Here is a 22,902-nt window from a genome sequence, read left to right as displayed (position 1 = left end):
TAAAAAACGAAAAATTCAAGTCCTAGATATTGGTTGATTCTGAACCCTGTCTTTACTGTCTAAATCAGTGGTACTCAGTTGTGGTGTTTTCACCATTACAATCCTTGTTCACTTGAGTAGCCCAGTCCTTGATCTAACCAGGTTTTTGACAGTTTAATTGAACCTTGGTGTTTAAGCAATTTACAACCAGGTTTGAGTCAGGTCCTGGCTTGGAATTTACTGAAAGGGACTGAAGTGGATACCATTGTTCAAAATAATGTTTACAAAGATAGCAGAAGGGACTCACTTGATTTGGGTCAATTCCGTTCACCTGCCGTAGCTGATCAAGCGTCCACTGTGATCTCCGTACAAACGCAGACGAGCCTTCAAATTGTTTGACCTTGGTGATGGAGACCTGAGCGGGCTTCTTATTTGTCACTGATAAAATAAAAATGATAAATACAGTTATTTAAAAAAGCATGATAACATGTCTGTCCTATCTCTTGACAAAGCAGTTCAAAGTTTGAGCTGCCTCTCTAGACCAGAATACACCCGGCATTATCTGAGAATGTGGAATCCTAGATGCTGGCTCTGGTTGCTTACTTCCTAGTTCTTAAGAAAACACATGATCTTTCAACTGGTCCTGTATGAAGAAGGTGGGAGCAGAAGGAGTCGCAGGCTGTCATACAGCAAGTCAAAGTATTTAAACAAGCATAGAAGAATACAAGGTGGCTTGTGTACTGTACGACAGCTAATTTAACTTTCAAACAGGCTAGTATTTCAGTACTGTAGCATCAGAGTTGTAAGCTCTCTTCTTTTTTGACAAGAAATAAACGATCTATGCACACACACACACAACATACAGAATTTCACCATTAAAAGACTCCTGGTTTGGCTAGCACTGGTATTAAGAGAGGAAAATATAAACAATGTTCTCATGAACCACTGGTAAAGAAAATAGCACACACACACTGCCAAGATACCATAGGACCATAAACTAAAATGTTAAAGTTTCTTCTCATATGCTTTAAAGATTAAAGATTAAAGCAGGTTTTCAACAACAGGAATTACATATTTCCTCTATTGCTCTGTCCAGCACAGGAAACGCGGGAGGTCTAACAACTGTGGTTTCTTTCGGTTGCCAATATTTCTTTTCATACTCTTTTTTTTATATCCAAAGACAAAAAAAGTAAGTCTCTGGTAAACTTCAGTATTTTTGTGCATTAAATTTGCCTTTAGACTATATGTTCTACTATGGTTTTGGCAAGTGTTTTCCTGGTACAGAAAAGGATAAGGCTTTTTTTTTTCAATAATAATAATAAAAAGTTAGAATTAAAGATGTTTATTAGATAATTACATACAATCTGTACCAAGAAAGCAGTTCTGGTAGTTTAGTCTATAATTACAGCAACGTATGGTATTTTATTTTTATATACAGAAGTTGCGCGCTCTTTTTCTCTCAGTCAAAAATCTATATCCCAAAGAAATGAATCACATATTGTAGGGGTCTGTGTTGCAACAGAATAAGCCAATGATAAATGTTATCACTTCTCTGTTGTAGAGCTAATAAGTGTGAAGATGAGATTGTTTTGCATTTTGGAATATGCTGAAATTTGAGTATTTCCTATGTGCAGAACTAATAATTCCTTTCATATCAATCAGTTTTAATAATGTTTTTGTTCTTTTTTTTTTTTTGCTATGAAACCTCACATTATTTTCAAAAACCACCTGGGAACTCGTGGACTGTCAAACACATTGCTATTGTACAATGCAACTGACTTGCCAGTCAGGTCACATTTCACTAGAGCAGCTCTCTCCATGCTGTGTAGCACTTTATTTTCTGAAACGTCCAGTATATATATATATATATATATATATATATATATATATATATATATATATATATATATATATATATATATATACTATATATATATATATAATTTTGTTCTCTACGTTTAGCATATATATATATATATATATATATATATATATATATATATATATTGATATAATAGATATACTATATATACATCTATCTATATATTAAAAACAAGAGCATGCAATTACTGGGTTAAAGTTTCTATAGTCATGTTAACCATTTATCAGACCTCTAGAGAGAATTAAATACAACGGTTATTACAGCTCAAGTGGACTAAATTCTGGGGAGGTGTTTCCTTCGTTTGTGGTTAATGATACATAAACCATATGTGACAGAGAAATGGGTTCCAGGATAGTGGTTGTGTGCATGCACAATACAAACTGCCCTGTTTGATGACCTTTGACCACTGCTTTTCTTCATATGCATTGCTTTATGCATGTAGTCTGTTTAACAGAGCTAATCAACACATTCAGAAATTGTTTGGTCACTGATTAAGATATTACCAAAGTAATCACTCATTGCAACATAAACAAGTGTGATCGGCTAAACAGATATGCGGAGCAAACAGTTAAATTGGGTCAGTTTGTGTGGCTTATAAACAGCCTGCAAGATTCCTATAGAATATTCAGTAGTACAGTGCACTCCATTTATAAGAATCACATTAGTCCCGGGTGATTTCATTCTTTTAAGCGGTTGATTCTTAAAAACGGACCGATATGAATACAATTAGCAAAAGCGTGCTTCAGTTTCAATACAGTATACATATGCTAATGGCGCTCAGTCACTGAGGACAATGCATCAAAACAAGTCCTTGTAGATAAGCAGCTTGCTACATGATCACGATTATGTTTATTCAAGCCTGCAGAATCCCATTTTACTACGGTATACTTGAGAAGCGAGTGAGGGTGCCTAGTTTAACTGTCGTGCAGTGTTACATGTAATGGACTTTGAATTAAAATGATATCACAGTACAGAATTTTATTGTCAGGACTATCACTGCATTTAAGCATCTGTGGATTGCTTTTTTTCAGTTGTGATGCAAATCTCAGTTTTTCACACTAAGCGGAGATGCAAAGCTCCGCACCCCCCCACCCCCCACCCACCCCCCCCCCCCCCCCCCCCCCCCCCCCTGCGCCCCCCCCCCCCCCCCCCCCCCCCCCCCCCCCCCCCCCCCCCCCCCCCCCCAAATCTCACTGCGCCATCCTCTACATGCATATCACACAATAACAGTATGCATTCAATGAATGTACATTCACTTTATTAAAACAAATTTTCACTAACAGAGGACAATAAAAAAATACTTGCCATGTCGACTCGCACGTAAAATTTTCTACTGGGAGTTCCTGCAGACCGGGGACTATACTGGATACACGCAGCGTACATGCCTAAATCACGCAAGAAGTGATCAAATTCAAATTCAGAAACAGCTTTATTGGCTGTAAACGTTATTGCACTTGATACAGTACTGTATTACATGCAGTCAGTTTGCCCCGAAATTATACTTATAAGCGGATTGCTTGATTCTTACAAAGCAGAGTATTTTAGCATGGTTAGTATAGGAATGATTTTGTCTCAGTGGTTTTGATCACTGTATGTGGTTGTTTCCTATATCAGAAAACTATTAAAAATGGAGTACACTGTATTTTGGTGTATGACTCTTAATAATACGAATTGTAGTAGGAAATAACATACACTGTTAAGAAAATGCAGCACTGTAACTGCTACTTAAGCTTGCTGATAAAACCCTAGCCTCACCAGATATTACATGTGAAGGCTTCCTAGTAGATTACAATTTGGGTCTAAGCTCCTTGCATAATTACGAATGCCTGCCATGTGAGGCAAAACCTTTTAACTAACATTGTATATGTGGAAACTGTCTAAATTAATCCGGGGTCTGATATTGGGGTCTGAAGAAGAAAAAAAAAATATCTCATTTATGATAGAACATAACCTCTCAGTCATATTTTTTCATCATATCCTTTCGTAAAGAAACAAATTATGCACTTGCTCCCTGTACAAACACATCTGAAGGAAAACAGTTAAAAACGTGAACGCAATAAAACGTCTGTTATGTATATAAAAATGTATATATTTTTCCACCCATCTTTAGCAAAGGAAAAAATCGAGTCTTCACATAAATTCATAAATTCTGGTTACGGACTATGTGCTGTATTGTATGACCTTCAGACTGTTTGCTTTCCTGTGGTAAAGAGGCGGTAAATTTAAAAAGAAGTCAACTATATGCCCTGTGCTTCTGACGACGCCTCAGCCAAGGTCCTGTCCAGCATTTACGTGGCTTCGCTTCTGCTTTTAATGCATTTAAAATAACTACAGATGAGACGACTATAACAGTTCTTCATCTTCAACTGGTTAAGCCACAGTTTACCAAAGATAATGACAGACTAAACGAAAGAACCGACAGGGTCAGCATAAATTATAGAAAAAATTTAGAAAAATACACACATTTTTAAATGCGGGGAACTTGTTACACAAATAGTAGCTCAGGTATCAGTATACACTGTATGTTGCTAGACACTTGCAGTAGATAAGACAGCAACCGTCACATGTAATTAGAAGGGTGGTTTGTCTAAAACAGGATAATCAGTAGTCCCTGTTGCTAAAGTGCTGAAAGCGTTCATATGCTTATTTAACATTCAGATTTAAGAATGTAACCATCGCAGCAACATAGTTTTACAATATACATATCTGTTAGATCAGAATTCATACTACTGTATGTCAGGGAATTCAAATTAAACTGTACCTTACCATTAAAACAAAAAAAAAGGCCTCTACATTTATCTCAAAATAATGGCCTGAAAGTGCAGCAATCTAAATACAGTATATTATACCACTTTGGATTGATTTTGTCTGTTAAATGGAATTCATTTTTAATATACTTACACAAAATTTATGATAGCCTTTGCCTTCAATTCGGGTGAGAGCTGGTCAGCAGAACTAACACGCTAAGTGGGCATATGAATATAGGAAAAGGTCTATTAAATGCCACAGTGGCTTACAAGAGCACACATTCACTGGCACTTAAAAATAGTTTACGAAACTTAAACCACATCAAGAGAGTATCGACCATTCATCAGTATGCAAGATGCATTCTTCTGTCAGCCTATTATTACTATCTTGTGAGGTGCAGCTTTTAATGTCTTTCACTTTCTTCTCTGGTGATTAAGGTGTTATTAAAATTGTACTTTGACTACAAAGAAACATTCCTCTGACATTTCCCAGGAATAGACTGCACAGCTATTCGCTTCACAGCGGTTGAACACGAGCCACACCGCACTGCTGGAAATTGAGGTGAATTACTGTTATTGGCTTTAAAATATGGGTGAAATGTTCTTCTACCAGACACTTAAAAACATGCACATATCAAATAGTACAATGTTGGGGATAGGAGGGAGGCTGTCGAATATATTTTCATTGTTACAATAATTCTGAACTTTATTACTAATTTATCAAAAGATTCCTTCAACTGGAATAATTTTTTTCAAAAGGTAAATTCATGTCTGCTTAATGTGACGATACAACACTATTAGACACATTAACACTGGGTTTCCCAGTTAGAATTCATAGAAATCAACATCTGTAACGTGAGTTGTACTTTGGTCCATACATAATGGCATTCTTGTTTAAAATTCATACCATGAGACAAATAAGTCTTTAAAGTAAGTTTTTAACTAAAACTGTAGCATTCCCTGAACAAAGTACCTCAACAGAGTAAAATGTACAAGATGTAAAATGGAACATTGCTTTTTAACTTGAAACATCAACTATAGTGAGAAAGACAGAATACCAATAGAGGATTCTCTTCCAATATGATATGATTTAAGTTAAATGGGAAAGAAAAAACAAAACAAAAAAACCCCACTTGAAATAGATAGCAAAGTAAAAATAAAATACAAGACATAACTATCTCTGTACATTAAAGTTAGCACTATTTACAGCAGTAAGGTCTTTGAATCTGGTATCATTTGAAACACAAACAGTTAACATATGGCCGGGGTAGTTGTCCTCTCTTTCTCAGTAATGGCCCTCGTCTCTTCTGTCTAGATGGCATACAAACATCATCTTGCAGGAATATATTAATTCAACTTGTGTTTTCCCTTATATGCAATACATTGACTCGTTTTACCAGTAAATACTGTACAATATATATACAGTGCAAAGAGGTATACAGAACAGCAGTGGTTTTCAATTTTGCCAGTTTAGCAAGTGCTACAGAATCCTTGGTGTGAAATCTCATTGGCAATTGGTTTTACATAATCTTTTCATGCATGTAGGCGTTTTCTTCCACACATTTCACAGAATCAATCAAGGAGTCAAGAATAACAATATTTAAATGCACAAAAACATAACACAAAGCCACATCTTCAAAGAGCCTCAACACTTCAAATTATAAAACCCTGATGAGTTGTGAAGCATGCTGACTGAGAACAAAGGCAGCTCTATTAGCTTTTTACAAAGCATCAAAGCTTTAATGCTCACTTGCTTGAAAGATACTGCTGGATTCTTTGTTTTATTTTTTATAAAAGATTAATTTAACTCCCACTAGTTGGCATTCCACTCATACTCTTTGCTGCTGTGATGAAAATCTGAAAACTCAATTAGGTTGTGCCGCAGTTCTGAGCTATACACCCCCTCCCACCTCTCCCCCTGCCACCAATGCAGTACCTGCTACATCACTTCCCCTGTGTAATGACCTTGCTTTGTCTTCAGCATAGATGCAGGGGCATTCGGTGACTCATTTACTGAATTTTGCCAAAAAATAAAAATGCCAACTCATACACTCTTCAAGATGCGGTAGTCATGCAACAGGACAGGTGCTATAAAATCTAATATTCGAACTTTCATTTCTTTACATGTATTCAAAGACAAAAAAACATGTCCGTGTCCACCAGAAATGACACAACTGACACACATGAGAAATACGTATCATAACATGCTTTGGCTTGCACTGATTTATCATATTGCCAGAATTTGTGCGACATTTTCTTAGTTAGCATGTTGAAAAATCTTGTCTGTGTGAGATTTCTTGACTAAAATAAAAAGAAAATCATCAACACAGCCACTCTTGGTCCTCTATTTACTCCAGGCTGTCAATAAACTTCAGCATTTTAGAGTCCACAACAGAGTCCACACTAGGATGCGCATGCAGCAACACAAGCTGCCAAACACTGATCTCTAGCTTTGAGATGGAAGTCAATTAATTTTGGGTAAAGTAAGGCTTTGCAACCTACTCTTACTTCTGGGATATTTTTCTACTTTAATACAGTGTTACCTATAATGACTTTGCTAAGGTTTCGCAAATGAATAAATATATGAATACAGTCGTCACCGCCTTGTCATGAATGAAATTAAAACCTGTCTTCCCTTGTACAAGGAGCAATCACCTTTTTTGAGTGAAAGGCAGAGATAGATGGCTCTTTGAATTTCTACCAGATGTAGACAGATACCAGTTGGAGCAGGGAGTACTGTACAGACTGTTTAAAACAAGCAAGAGAATAATACCTCCTACATTAAGCAGTTGAGCTATTCTGATGAATGCACACAAGAAATAGTGCCAGTACATAGTGTACTTAAAGGGACCCTGTATCAGCTAAGAGAATACTGGTGTCCAGAACTGCATGCTGAAACCATAGAGATCTGCAGAGCATGTTTACTCTGCCAGCACTTTACTGAACCGTTACATGCAGGCAGGCAGAGGTAAGTGAGAGAGACTTCTGTTTGATAAGGTGACTGTGCAAATAGAACAGATTAAGATATGTACCTGGAAATGTTTTATTACAAATATTTTCATGAATGAAGTGTATGTTTGTGTGTTTGTGTGTTGTATGTTTTTAAGAATAAAAAACAAATAATTGGATTACAGATTGCAAGAAAAATCAAAGACATGTTACTAATTTGGCTAAAATAACATTAGGGAAAGAAAGTATACATTACCCTATTTAAATCTAGAATATACATTAAATAAATGAAATTCTGTTAATAGCAATAAAAAATGTTATTGCAGTTTACTGGTAATTCTGTAATGGCTATAAGTAAAGACTGACATGGTTTTATTTTATTACATGAATTGAAAAAAAAAAAAACTTAAAATACAAATTAGTAATAATAAATTTGATCAGTAATGTAAGTAAAAACTTTAATATTATAAAATGTGATAATTTTAATGGTTACACTTGGTTATCGTTAAAGTAAAACTGAAACTGTTTTGCTTTTGTAAAAATAATGTAACACAATTATTGTCTTGACTTGACAAGTAAAACTAAACCACGCAAAGAAAAAATAGGGATTTAAGAGAGCTGTTTGGAAGGTACAAAATGCTTATGACTGTTTACTGAGAAACTGTGTTAATATACACCTTCCTCTTGAAATACAGCAGGCAGCTTGTATATTGCAAAACTATAAAAAAAGAAAGAAAAGGGGAAGAGTACAACAAATATTTTTTTCTTTTAACACTTTCTTAAATTCAATTTTGATATGTTCTGGGCATTTTACCAAATGGAAGAGTTGTCTTTGTGTTTTAAATGTATATGTACTAACTTTTGCAAGTCTGCAACCAGAACTGGAAGAGGGAGTGAAACTTACTTGGAAACCATAACTACACTTATGAGCATGCCAACTGGGAGCCAGTTTAACTCCTTAGGTACAGGTACAGTGGAAGCAGCTAATGGGGTATGCTATTGTAAGCAACGAAATGTTATAAGTTTGAAGAAAAAAAAAAGACTTGAAGGACAGCTGAGTCGTTTAAGATGTATGGGTTTTTGTATCATCATTTTGAGAAAATAAAATACATTTTTTAGAACTTGGAAGTTTATTTTTCAAGTTTGTGAGATGTATTAATTATAACAGAGATGGATGCTTGTAATAACACAAAGAAAAACTTGAACTCATATTTCAAGAGACCTTACAAATGAACAGCCGTAAAATGTGAAACAGATGGTTGAATCGAGAAGTAAGCGTTTTTTTTTTTTTTTTCTGTTACAAACTGGCATGTACTCCATACGTATGTCTTCCCAGATATTATAAAAATAATAATAATAATAATAATAATAATAATAATAAATAATAATAATAATAATAATAATAATAAAAATTAAAAAATTACAAAAAAAATAAAAATAAACAAGGACCCATAGCATGAGCATTGGAAATTGCTGAACAGGTTCCTTATGCCCCAGTGATTGATGGGGGTTAATTTATATAGGATGATCTTTAAATACCTTTCCAGCAGACCATACTGTATAGAAATAAATATATTTATGTAACTCCTGGGTGTAGGTAATGAAAAACATCAATTTCATAAAGCAGCAAGGATTTTGGAAACGTGTTAATATTTGAAAAATTGAAGTAATAGTTTAAATGTTAATGTAAAATGAGCAAGTCATTATAAATGTTCTCTGGAATGAATAGAAAGTATAGGGGCATGTGTACAAGGTAAAAATGAACTATTGCCAGTGTGAGCATTACAGTCCGGCCTTATTCAGGATCTGATACTGATTCTATCAAAAGAGCCAGAGGGGGAAAATGTCACGAATTAACCTGACTTCCCTCACACAAGGTGCAATCACCTTTTTCTAATGAAAGGTGTATGTGGCAGAGATAGATGGCTCTTTGACACAAACAGTTAAATTTATTTGAAGTCTTCCCCCTGATGATGGGGATGTAGATATGGAAGCCCTGCTAACAAGATTTATTTTTGTAGGTATCAGGCTTTTAAAGACACACCTCTGGTGGCTTTGACAGACTCACTGACAGCAGAACCTGACCCAAGACTGACTGCTACTAGAACCAGACTGATCTTTTGGATGCAAATTGAACATTTGTGAAACTGCATGTGCAATAACTGTATTTATTCTAGATTCCTGTTAATTCTGTTATAACAGCAACAATATTACTGTATCTTTGTAAGTCTGAGTAAAAAGGTACTAGGTTGGGGTCACGTTGACCAAAAAACACCTGTGAAACGAGCTAAACTTGTCTTTGTCTGAGCTACTGGTCCCAAGGTTTATGACAGAAGTAAGCTGAAAGTAGTCTTTAAGCTAAACACAGGTATTCTCGAATAATTCAAACAGAATAGAAGTGCAAATGTTTTATTTTAATAGAAGAACTGTTAAGTTTGAAAATAAAAGACTATATAGCGCAGAAATTAACTTAAAATAACACCTTCAGTCACAGCATATGTAGGATCTGCCAAAGAGAATGCAACTAATTTGTTAACCTTGTTTTTGCTTGAAATGAAATGGTACCAGTCGGGGGCAACTGAAACTAGATCTACTGGTCAGCAGTTTTCCATCAATGGTTTCTATGATGGTTGATCTTTTTAAAAAATACATTCTAGTACATGAAAGGGAGTATATGGTGAACTGTCTATGGCCTCGTTAAATCATAGAAATTAATAAAGACCTGTAAAACAACTGAAGGGGAGTAATAGCATAGGGACATAGTTAGATTTAGTAAGAATGTCATACATCTGGGAAAATGCTTACAGAAGAGTCTTCCACTAATGATGAATGACCTTGGCAGAAAAGCATGTGATCTGAAACTTGCCTGAACAGGATTTTTGTAAAACAGAGAGAGGTCATGTTTATTTTAAAGAACTGAACAGCTAAAATGGGACTGTTATATTTTGACTATGTTCTTGATAGACTGGATTTAAGTGAAAAAATTGGATATATAATTGCAGACTTAGAAGTGTGCTATGAACTTTCTACCAGGCTCTATCCAATATGTTTTGGTTAATTGTTAAAACCACATCTATATATGTAATAAAGCCAAACTACTAAGCAGGGTGCCTTTTGATGTTAAAAGGGAAATATATTTTTAACCCAGGTTGGAATAATTAAACCAACGTAGGTATAATAAAAACATCTTTATGTATTCTTCATATACTTGCACTATATCCAAATGCATGCTGCATTCAGGAATTCCCTGAGACCAAAAAAGAATAAGTTCAAAAGTTCACCTCACATATTTTGGAAAAGTAGGGGAGGTGGATTATGAGAAGCTGGCCAGTTAAGATTATAGAAAGAGTTACTCAGTGTATTTGAAAATGTTATTCACATGAAGAACATGAGCTGTCAAGGCATATTAATATTTAATATCTAATTATGACTTCTGACATAAAAAGCGAAGCACAAATTCTATAAAAACCAAAGTAAAATCCTAGTCAAGTGTCACTCAACTTACTAACTACAAGCTGATGTGATCCATGCTCTGAAGATCTCTGATCGAGCTGATTGCTGTTGGGGTTGTGTTCAGAAGTCTTTGCCTTTGAAGACAGTTTCTGTCCTTACATTATATCCTATGCTTCCATATATATTTGGAAGGTAAGAACTATTTGAATCTATATCTCTTTTATAATGATGCATTACTATAAGGTATAGGATTTAAGTTTTAGTTGTGGAGAGTGATATATCAGATGCTCTAAAATTTAGCTGTGGCCATTTTTAGATTTATGCATGCATAGCTTAAGGGTAAAACATGTATTGGTATTTATATATCTTCATAATTACGATAATATCGACTGTTCAGTGTCCTAAGACTTCCCAGATTGTCAACCTGTCAGTTGGGATCAACGTAGTGATGACTACTCAATCCATTTTTAAGCATTTATAATATATATATATATATATATATATATATATATATATATATATATATATCTCTATAAGCATACGTGTGAACTGTGATCAGCCTAGTCAGGATACTGATAATCAGGATTTTTGCTTAAATGGGATACAACTCTGGGAGGGTTCTTCCCAGTGCTATTTCTGTCGTTTAATTGGGATGTCACTTTGTTTAATTGGGGTACAGTATCTTCAAAGGGTGAACAGAGATTACTTTTCAGAGCAAGACAAGTTTGCGTAGCACTGCGCATTGAGTACGTGATTATGCTCTTGAACGAGCTGGTGTCTCCTGTGGTTTCTCAGGCTGCTGTTGCAAAGAAAGTTGCCGTGTCAAGATGTGATTTCATTCTTTTTCATTTCATGTAGAAATTAAAAAAAAAAAAAAAAAAAGTGATTCATTTTGTTTAGGAATAAAAAAAATCTAAATTATGAATTTAACATTTAATCATAATGTGATGGAATTCTTTTTTTTTCCTTTTATTTCAACAAAAAAAGTGTGACTATGGTCATCTGAAATGCTTCTCATTTAATTGGGGCAGCCGCTTGCTTATTCAGGGTATTTTTACTTCTCCCGAGGCATCCTGATAAAAGCGGCTCTGACTATACTTGTCTGAATCTTGAATGGTTATCCAAATATGAAAATTCCATGTTCGTCCCAGCAATACGATTTTAGGAATTACAGATTAGCCTACGTTGTATAAAGAAATTCCAACCCCCGCCATGAACACCATTATTTTTAGTAGAAGGAATTAATAGATCTAAACAGGACCAAATTTTTTTTATTAAAACACAGCCACTTATCTTGCAAAGTGGTAAACCTGCAGTTAAAATCAAAACTTGGATAAAATTCTTGTATTGTATTTACACACCTCAAAATGTGTAATTTATATTCTCTGATTTGAAATGTATAAAAACAAACACAGCATTTCAAAGACCAAGTCATTCACAGGTAAGAGAGGCATGCTGTGGAGCCAAATACACGTAATCAAAATCTGTTTTTTATTTGGGAAGCCTTAAAAGCGATGCTTAGGGAGTCTTGTATTAAGCATTGGCTACTGCTTGAGTTGTTGTTAGAGCAAGCAGCCTCGCCAGCAACTCTCTGAGGGTTAAGTCCTGAGCCAAGAATAAGCGTACTTCATAGATCCCTCCAGCTCAGAGCAAATACTCCTGCATTTTGTAGAGTCATGCAGGCACTCCAGACAGAATACTCCAAAATCAGAATATAGGAAGCTCTACATCTTCATAAACTCAAACGTAGTGAGGGAACACATTGCGCATATTTTATACTACAATCATTCCATTGTAGGTTTCCATGCAGGGCAATTTACACGTGAAATGGCAATGCGCGTGCACGTGTGGGAGAATTACTCGTGTAAATCATGTTTGTGACCGAAAAAAACGGCCAAAAAGAGGGATAGGGTAAATCTCATTTACTTGTGTAAATGATGAAACACACGGGAAAATCCACGCAGTTTCGCATGGAAACCTGCATTGTAAATGTCAATGAGCATGTTTATCCTTAACTATAAATATTGCAAGGGAGCAGGTCGATTGTTACTGTGGATTCTAAGACGGCACAATGTAAGTGGCTGTTGGCCGATTTTATGGTTAGAAGTGGTATAGTTAACCTTAATGATAATCCAGGCGGCTTTTTTGGTATTATTGTTTTTTGCTGTGTCTGGACTGTCATGTTGTATATCTCTTATGGGTTTACAGTTCTGTATAAAACCACTTACCATCAACTGCATTATGCCCATGTTATATAAAAGAAGCTGTTTCAGAATATCCTTGCTGTAAAAACTATGCCAAAGTTAAACACGAAGAGCGAGTGATCTGCTTTTTCAAGTGATCTGCAATTAATTCCCATCTTTTTTTTGATCCTGGCTATGTCCAAAGACAACGCGTGTCGGCCCTCCACATGAACATAGGTGGTGTGCCAGCTTGATCGCCCAAAACAGAGCAATAACATCCAACAAGCTGCTGATGCCCTCTCAGAACTGACCAAATAAAATTGCAAATGGAGAGGAGAAAGGAGAGAATCTCTGACAGCACAAGCCTCCTCAGATCGCTGCTGTCCAATTGAAGCTGGCGGCTGAGGTAACCTTCTCAGTTGCCAAGTCCTCTTATAGTAAGCAGTAGTAGGCCTGTTTTTGAGAGTCACAGGTTGGAATTTGCAAAATAACACTCACACTCTAACATGGGTTGTGGACTTGTTTTGCAAGGCAGTGCAACTTTTTTTCTAGTGAGACTTGGCAACACTGGTAACCTTCCCCGTCTGTCTCACCGGCAGCCACTGATTTCTGAACACCTCATTTTGTTGTTGACAAGAGTTTGTGCAGGATGTAGCAGGCAGTGGCAATTTTGGGAACAAACTAATGCTGCACTTCAGTCCATTTCATCATTATCCACCACCTCCCTTTCAGGTGCCCACTACCCGTATTTGCCCAAGCATGGTGTTGAATGCTTCCTCAGCAACTTTCAGTCGCCTGGACGGGTAAGGTTTCTAAGCCAGGGTAGTATAAGCAGCATCACCCGATTCCCTATATGCTGTATTGCCTGAACGAAAGGTATATATATATATTTATTGGCTTCCAATTGGCTTTTAAAACACTCAATTTGGAAGTTAACTGTAAAGGTGCAGGAAGGGCAGCTTTTCAAGTTTTGAAGTTAACACAATAAATAGGTGTGTTTTGTTATATTTAATATCTGCCGACAAATACTTCATAAAAGGCAATTACTTGGAAAATATAAGTATCAGCACACCAATAACGGCCAATGCCTTTAAGAAGCATATATATGGTGTAAATTGCTGCAATAAATCACTGAATCTTACATTTTCAGAAACCACCAAGGCATTCAGAAAAATAGTGCTATAAATCTGCCTTCAAAGTGCCTGAAATGAAGTCAACATTTCAAACATGTTTAATGTGTCTGTATTTTAATATGCACTGGATGGGCTCTGGTGATAAAAACTGCTGTTCACATAAAAAAAAAGAAAAGAGAAAAAAAAGCAATGAAACAAACCACATTGGCGTTATCCAGGTATCATCATGCCACCTACAGAGCATGGTTATATGCAAGAACCTTGTGTAAAAGTGTTTTTTTTATATACTGTATGGAACGTTCACCACCTCTTGAAAGGATTTATTTTGAACTACTGCTTACTATGTAATTAAGAACCATTACTCATTGGCATAGGTTGAATCAAAACCAGCAAAATGCTGTTCTGAAAGGGAACCTTGACATTTCATTACAGGAAACCTGCGTCACATCCATGCTCCCTTGCCATTAATTATCCCTTTCACTTATCCCACTGATACAGCTTGGTAAATCTGGTCAGGGCAAACATACTTGAACTGAAGTTACACAGTGCATAATACACTATTCTCATTAACAGTCCGACCACATATTTTGTTTAGTTTGGAATACCAGACTTTTTTAGTGTCTATCAGAAAATAAACTTACCACAAGATTCTAAGAGGCTGAACCTTGGAGTTTAAGAAGTGTATCTACAGTATCACTACAGACTGCAATCTGAAAATAAAGAACCTTTGTATCAAACAAACTCTGATTGGTGTACTGTATATCATGTAGGAAAAGACTGGTAACAGATGTATTATTACTCAAAATAAAAATACTAAATGCACATAGTAAACAAGCTGTTATAGGAAAATTGTTATAGGATTTACACAAGTCGGAAGATGAGGGTGTGGCCCTATTGATCCTGCATGTAAAAGTGTCTGTAAGCTATTAGTTTTACAAAATCAAATGTGCATAAATACAATCTCTACTTGAAATGTGATATATTGAACAACCAAGTTGATTGTACAAGATAATACAGGTAACACATTTTACACGTACTGTAACAATGTGGCTACTATTAAAACGACATTACACAGACAGTACCTCTTGCGTAATTAGTGTATTATAGTCCTTAATATGCCAATATAAATCATGTGATGCTTTAGCTACCCACAGTACATTCATAATCTTGAAGTTGAGCTCACACTGATCCTCAGACACAACAAAAGAAAAATGATCCCTCCTTTTTAAACCATTTTATGATCCCGTTAGTTGTTTTTCTCAGTCACAGCTCTTGATTTTGAAATAACTGTGACAGTGCATTCAATTTAATGATTTTTGGAGCTGAACATTGAAAACTGCAACAGTAAGTCACCTGGAGAGACAATACACCAAAAACGTATGTCTGCATGCCACTTTAGTTCAACATACTGTACACTTTTTCACCCAAACACTCTTAGCTGCCCTCTGCCAAAACTGTCAAGGAGTGTGAATTTCGGTTTGATGGTTTTGGACGTTGACCAGTATTCTGGAGGCGGTAAACCTGGTAAAATCCCTCAAATCTGCTGCTTCTTGAATAAGGGGACAAGGCATTTTTTAAAAAAATTATACATTCATTTTCCTTTTTTTTTTTTTCTATCAACCATACAGTACATTCTTACATAAACTTTTTGAGTGAACATACCACAATGCTCTACCAACTTCTTGATATTTTCCTAAAATATGTCGGCCTATTTGTTTTGTATGGCAAAACAAAACACTTTACAGCTATTGACGTACAGTTGAAAATATATTCTAATATAACTAGCTTCTTTTTGCATTTGAAGAATATGGTAAAAGCAGCACAAACACTAACTAATGCAAGTGATCGAAATTAGGTTACAGCCTATATACACAGCTATTCTTAATGCCCTGTCAAAAGAAACCATGGTGGTACATATTGACAGTTGTGTTAGGTAGCTTCTTTTTTGTAACCACGAACAAGCCAGTAAAATCCTTATGTATTCCCTACTGCAGGTTAATCTGAGAATATCCCAGGGGAGCTGCAGACATCATGCTTGTCTGCTGAAGTAGTTTGTGGTTTATGATGCCACCTGTCTCCCAGACATTCATGACTGTCTGCTGAGCAACAATAGTATACAACGGTTCCTTCACTTGATAGATCATACATTTCTGTAAATCTATGTGCATGACTGCAACTCATGCAATCTGTTTAAAGAAATGTTCCCGAAAAACAACATCTTGTACTACGCCTACAGTTATTGAAAATGAATCACTGATCGCATCCAAAATAAATATTTTAGTCTTCAAATTCAAATTCATTTACTAAATGTGTAATATGTTAGTCTACAGTATGTGGATTGCTTTATGTCTAGTTCATTTCTGCATTTGTTATATCACAGTAATGCGGTTATACAGTTTTGTGTGAAATGATGTAACCTGTATTGCCTTTCATTTTCCCTGTTAAATCATCACTGAAGAAAAAAAAAAAAAACACAACATTAGAACTGGTTGTCTTGTTAGCCTTGCCTGCCAGTAATCTTCTGCATTGTGTAACAAAAGCTACATCACAACTATTAGCAATAACTACAAAGGAGCATTTTTGCAGTAATATTAAATGTTGCAATTTGGCAAAAGTAAGTGAAGTAATTCTTCTAAAGGTAAACATGGAAACAAAGCACTGTAAATCATTCTAAATTGGTTTCATGTTTTTTCAGATAAAGTACCACAAAGGTAATGACAGAGTACCTGCCATTTGTCCTGCTCTCAGATAACAAATACAAAAAAAAAAAAGTACCAAGTTTATACAGTATGTCCCCCAATTAAATATTTATTAACACTTACACAGTATATACTGTAGTTGTGGCATTCACTATAATTATGACACCAACATAAATTTGAACGCTAAATAAGTATATGAAGACAATGTGGTAAAACATTTAAAACCATTTAGAAATACACTGTAGTTCAACATACTGTGTTAAGAGACTTTAGGAGATGCCTAGTTTCTTACTTGGCTAAAGGAGTTTTGTAAAAACTCACTCAAAGGGATGGAAACATATGTCCTATTTACAAAGACATGAGGATATGTTTTGTGTTTCTTAAACTCAGAAGATATTAACACAAAACTAACACCAATGGCACAAGGGTGTCATTTATTAATGCAATTAAAATGGATGTCAAATCAAGGAAACTATCAGCGCTTCATCTTGCTAGTGTAAAACTTTAATGTGCTCATTTAAACAGAACAGGGGGCACAGTGGGAGAGTCGATTGCCATTTCAAATCAAGCTGGAAATCAAGATACCAGCTGAGTTCAGTGCTTCATAATTTGAGCTAAAATTACTTTTTTTTTTTCTCTACGGTATTTAATATCTAATTAGTTTACTTCCACTTTGTCCCCAGAATAAGAAAAATAAATCCTTCAATACAGCAACAACCCACAAAAGCTCAGGTGAACTGAAGGTCACTGAGTGTCCTCCAATCCCACCGCCAAGTCAATCCCACTTTTTACACCCAGGAGTTTAATTGCAGATATTGGCTGGCTACCGAAGGCCAGCCCTGCAGATGTCCTGCTGATTTTCAAACTCGTGGGAGTGCCAGGGTCAACGATGTGACAACCCCCCATGGCATACCCAATCAAGATTGACTGCATGGCTCACCTTGCACGTAACGCAGCCACCCTTTTCAGGTAAGCCACTCAGAGATCCACAGTGTCACTCTATTATCCCTATTCTGAGGTAGAAGACAATGTCAGCAACACACTCTGCATGAAATGGAACAAAGGTAACTAAGATTTATGTCATCAGAAGACAGACTTGCATCTCTTAAAATACTCCCCATACAGACAAGGTAGAGTAGTAGCTGAAATGAGTGTCACTACTATGAATGCAAAACTACTTCTAATAAGAGATCTGGTTTAATTTGGAAAAGTGGTTCTAAAGCCTTCATCAGCTCAACCAATCAGAGACCAGAAGTAGGTCACATCCTAGAATAAGATACCCTGAAGAACTATGTGGAGGAATGCCATGCAACCACTTTCATCACAATGGCATCCATTGTTCTCAAGATAACATGAATAATGGGCATCTCTCATTGAATATCTCTCTCTTTTTTTTATGCTTAAATAATACTTTATTACCTGCAGTGTTTAAACAACTAACCCATTCAGTACCAAATAAAATTATTTGACAAAAAAAATCAGAACACAAGCTATATTTATGTGATTTGATACATTATATTTATACTTAACTTTTGCAGTTAACAAAATTAGAGCAAGTTATCATAACTTAGGTAGATACCAGCTAAAAAATGCTAAAAAAAAAACTACAAAGTAGTCTGTCCTCAAATGAGGACGATGGCACTTAATGGGTTAGTACAATTAACACCTACAAAAAATTCTGAGAAGCAATAAGCCACAACAGAGTGCTGTAAAACATTGCAGGCATTGAGTGAAGCTTGAGACGTGTCTGTAGTGCGTACAGACAGGGGAGGTTTGTTTCCAGTGTATTATAGTACAAACTGGGCCTCTTGTTTCTTCCTGTGCTCAGTGACTATTAAATCCCTGCCATGTACATCATGCTGCCACTTTAAAGCATCCATTGACCCTGAGGAATAATTGACAGCACCTTGTTCCATACAGCAAACTAGTCAACCATGCTAATCAAAAGAAAAGGAAAAAAAGTGCTGTATGTTAATGGATAGTTGATTAAATGAAAGATACAATAAATAAACAACTAATTGCACTTTCACTGTTGCTTAATTAAGTCGACAAGCACAGCCATTGCTAAGACATCAAGCATACAGATAAAAAGCATCCAACACTCTCCAATTACAGAGTCAAATTAGTACAGCTCAGGATATCAGCTAATAAAGACAAGTTTATCTGAGCATGGAACTTTATAATCCTTGAGGGGGGCTTCTATCCATGCTGACTAGGTGGCAAAAATTAATTCTGAAAGCAACTCAAAATCGAAAGGTACCGGAATAGTCCTGTACACAAATAAGGCAGATTTTTCAGCCTACAGAAGGGGCTTCAATATCTATAGAGTAGTGTACAGAGTAACTATTCATTACTGCTGAAATTATAAGCTCTTCATTTTTTTTTTGTTTTTGAACAGAATTTAAAACATTGTAAAGTTTAATTCCCTGTCTGAACTCACTCTCAACATACAGCTGTCCAACAGTATTTTTAGTATATTGTAATCCTCTATGTAACCTTATAGCTGTATTGTTGCTCATTCCCCACACACCAATGATAAATGCAAACAAGCATTCTAGTACTGTATTATAAGAGGTGGCGGTGAGATTTATGAATATGGATTGTGTTCTGTATTCATTCAAATCACCTGCCTCCCACAGATTCCCCACTGGTTTTATTCTGGCTTCAATCTGTTAAAAGCTAAAAACAAATGAAAGAATTAACACCCATGTATTAGAGGGCGTTTCGCATAAGCTGAATGAACAGTATTATAAAGAATGCCTACCCACGTCTTATTTGCAAGTGCCCTGTTGCTGTTTTAACTGAGGGTGAATTATTATAACTTGTGTTTATGTATTAATCAATGCAATCTGTTTTTCTTCACCCAAGTCCTAACAAAAATATTACCAAGCAATCTTTATCCTTTCTTGTAATTCTGTACTCCTTAATGTAACCACCACCAACAGCACTTTTTTTGCAATTCAGAAGTATCTGAAGAAGTTTATTTCTTAAAAAAAAAAAAAAAAAAAAAGAATATCACAGAGGAAAAATCACTTATGGTTTAGTTTATTCACGCAGTGAGAATGGTCTCAGAAATCATTTTTTCATTTTTTTCAAATTCCCGTTCCAAATGCAAATAACTAAATTAATATTAAAATAGGGGAGTTTATAATTAAATGTTTGTGTCTGACTTCCAATTTGGTCTTGCGCGGTTACTGATATCGTACAGTTTTCTTAAACCGGGTTGCCATTAACTTATATATGAGCCTGCCTCATTTGGCCACACAAAAAAATTATAATAAAAAAACAACATTCCATATGAAAGCATAGATTACTATCCTGGTATTTGCTAAACACTTTTGACTGCATATACATTTACATGCATATACACATTATTATTATTATTATTATTATTATTATTATTATTATTATTATTATTATTATTATTATTTAGTTGCTGCAGCCTCATCCGAAGGATATATACACACATACATATATAAATAAATATACCAGTTTTCCTACAGAACCATAGCTTCAGCAAATTTGATCCTACAGTCTACTAATGGAGCTAAAATACCATCGCTTTAGGTTAATGACATAAAACGGATCCTGTCAAAATGTTTAGACTGCACATTTTAATATTGTTGGTAAAATCAGGCTACCCTACTCACCCGCATTTCACTACATATTATTTTACTAATAATAATTAGTGTGAGACAACGATTTAGCCATCCCTTAAAGTCGTACAATGTCTTAGACGCACACCTCCTATAGAGCGTGCGACATCACAGAAAATAATGACTATAGTAAGAGAATATCGACTTTCTAACCTGACCAATGTGTCATATGGGATTTTTCATGACATACAGCAAAGCTACATTTAAGATCAGCCTCATTTTTATAACTATTTAAACTAGATTCATTTAACTGACAGCGTATTTGGGTGTCTGTCTTTGTGCGGGCTAAAATTGTCAGCACTATAGCCTAAAAGTTAATTACACCTGCAAGCAAAGTTGAAAATCTTTTTCGGTAATTTCTTTCTTCAGCAATAAAACAAAACAAAACAAAAAATAATATTCAAGGTTCAATTATACAGTCCCAGTCTGCCCGCTGTCAGTTTCAATCAGGTCCTCTCAGTTGACAACCCCTGCAACTTGTTTCTCAGAGGGCCTCAGGGGATCCAGTGTAGTAATGCCAAGCCAGAAATATATTGCATCAAAGATCCAACTGAACGGTTCAGACAGCAGCTGAGTGTGACACAGTAATTCAGCTGCAAGCTGGCACCATTATAAAGACCTGCAACTGGACACTCATTATCTGAATCCACTTCGTTAACTTTAGTTTATATGTGTTGCTTAACTTAACAGGGCCGTTTAACTGTGCTTTATAAGCAAGTGTGAAACTAATTAAATCTTGCTCCAGTGCTTCAAACAGGTGTCAAAGGATTATGAGTATCGGGGTTTGATACAGTATGGTATCTGGCAAATTCCCATAGCAACCAGAATTGAATGTTTAATCCCACAACTCTCTAGATGGGAATGTGGTGAAACTGCCAGTTGAATTAAACCAAAAGGAAGTGTAGTAAATTTTGTCTAGCTAGAACGCAATATTGCATACAGAACAACCCGTCTTAAGTGTGAGTACAATTCTGTTATCTGTCAAGATCAGTCTATTACCAAGTTCAGGTTGAAGTTCTACCCATAAAAAAAAAGTACCATAGTAAAAGCATAGCAAACTGTAATTAATCTGAATGACGGTAAAGCAAAGGTTAGCATTTTAATGCCCAGAGAGCTATGGTAAAGCACATTAAAAACATGACAAACCATAATAAAGTATGGTACAAGCATACTGTACTATGATAATTTGGGGCAGGGGCTTTTTAAAGTACATTTTTACACCATGGCTAATTTTAGAATGGCAACATTATTTCAGAACACTCCACAATTAACTACAAGAAGCATATTGATTTAAAATTGGGATTTTAGGCAATGCTGTCAATCAAATCTAACATACAAATGCACCAGCCTTTCTTACCAGCTAGGCTCTTTGTCCCAAAGAGTGTTGAATGGAACTTTGATGGCTCAACAAAACCTGGGAATGGCAGTGCAGTGCAATCAATACAGCTTTAAATTAGACCTCAATGCCATCCCCACCCCACACCTTTTGAAATAGATGCAGTCATAGACTGATCACAGATCAAAGTCACTTTAGCCTACTGAAAACTGAACAAAAATCATTATTGATGTATCTTAATCATGTGTTCATTTTAGCACATATCATAGTTCTTTACAGTCTCTTAATAAAAAATCTCTGGGTTTTACTTTTTTGCAGCAGTTTTAGTGCAGGAATATTGTGTTCCTAATAATGTTCCTAACTGAATGTTTACGTCAGGTGCTAGGTTAACACAAGTATTTCCTCTATACAGTAAACCAGGAATATGCTGTACACTTACAACATAACACAAACAGGCTAAGTGTAAAGATGCACTTAAGTGGGGTAGACTTTATTAACTTTTCATAGAAATTAAAATATGCAGGGTTGTTCCATAATTTGTGATCATAGATGAGACCATTAAAAAAAGTAAAAAAAAAAAAAAAAATTAAAAAAAAAAAAACCTTAAAAAGGACATTCTGTAACATTCTGTTCTGGACAGAAGATGGAAGTTACTAAGTTCTCCAACACGTCTAATGCAGTGGCAAACAAAGACAGTTTCAATCTATGTAATTAATTACTATACTCCGGAACAAACTAAGCTTTTTTTAACTGTTTCTGACATCACAACTAAGTCTCTGTTGGGTAATGGCATGATTGTTATTGTCTTAATGTGGTGAACTGAACTGCATAATTTAATTAATAATTAATAATTTAAATCATTAGCAGTCAATTTTGGTGCAATTT

The 22,902-nt window shown here is 35.5% G+C and overlaps 1 protein-coding gene across 1 annotated transcript in view; it reads right to left on the bottom strand.

Annotated features, from left to right (window-relative positions):
• LOC121323750 (syntaxin-binding protein 6-like) overlaps nt 1-22,902 on the bottom strand; it is a 51,136-nt gene that overhangs the window by 11,986 nt on the left and 16,248 nt on the right. Inside the window, exon 3 of the mRNA XM_041264943.1 lies at nt 287-417. Coding sequence (XP_041120877.1) covers nt 287-417 — 131 coding nt within the window. The remainder of the gene's footprint in view (nt 1-286; nt 418-22,902) is intronic.

This window comes from Polyodon spathula, chromosome 12 (assembly GCF_017654505.1).
Source record: "Polyodon spathula isolate WHYD16114869_AA chromosome 12, ASM1765450v1, whole genome shotgun sequence".
NCBI lineage: Eukaryota > Metazoa > Chordata > Actinopteri > Acipenseriformes > Polyodontidae > Polyodon > Polyodon spathula.
Note: the sequence above shows the minus strand (reverse complement) of the source record. Positions and strands in the feature narration are given on the sequence as shown.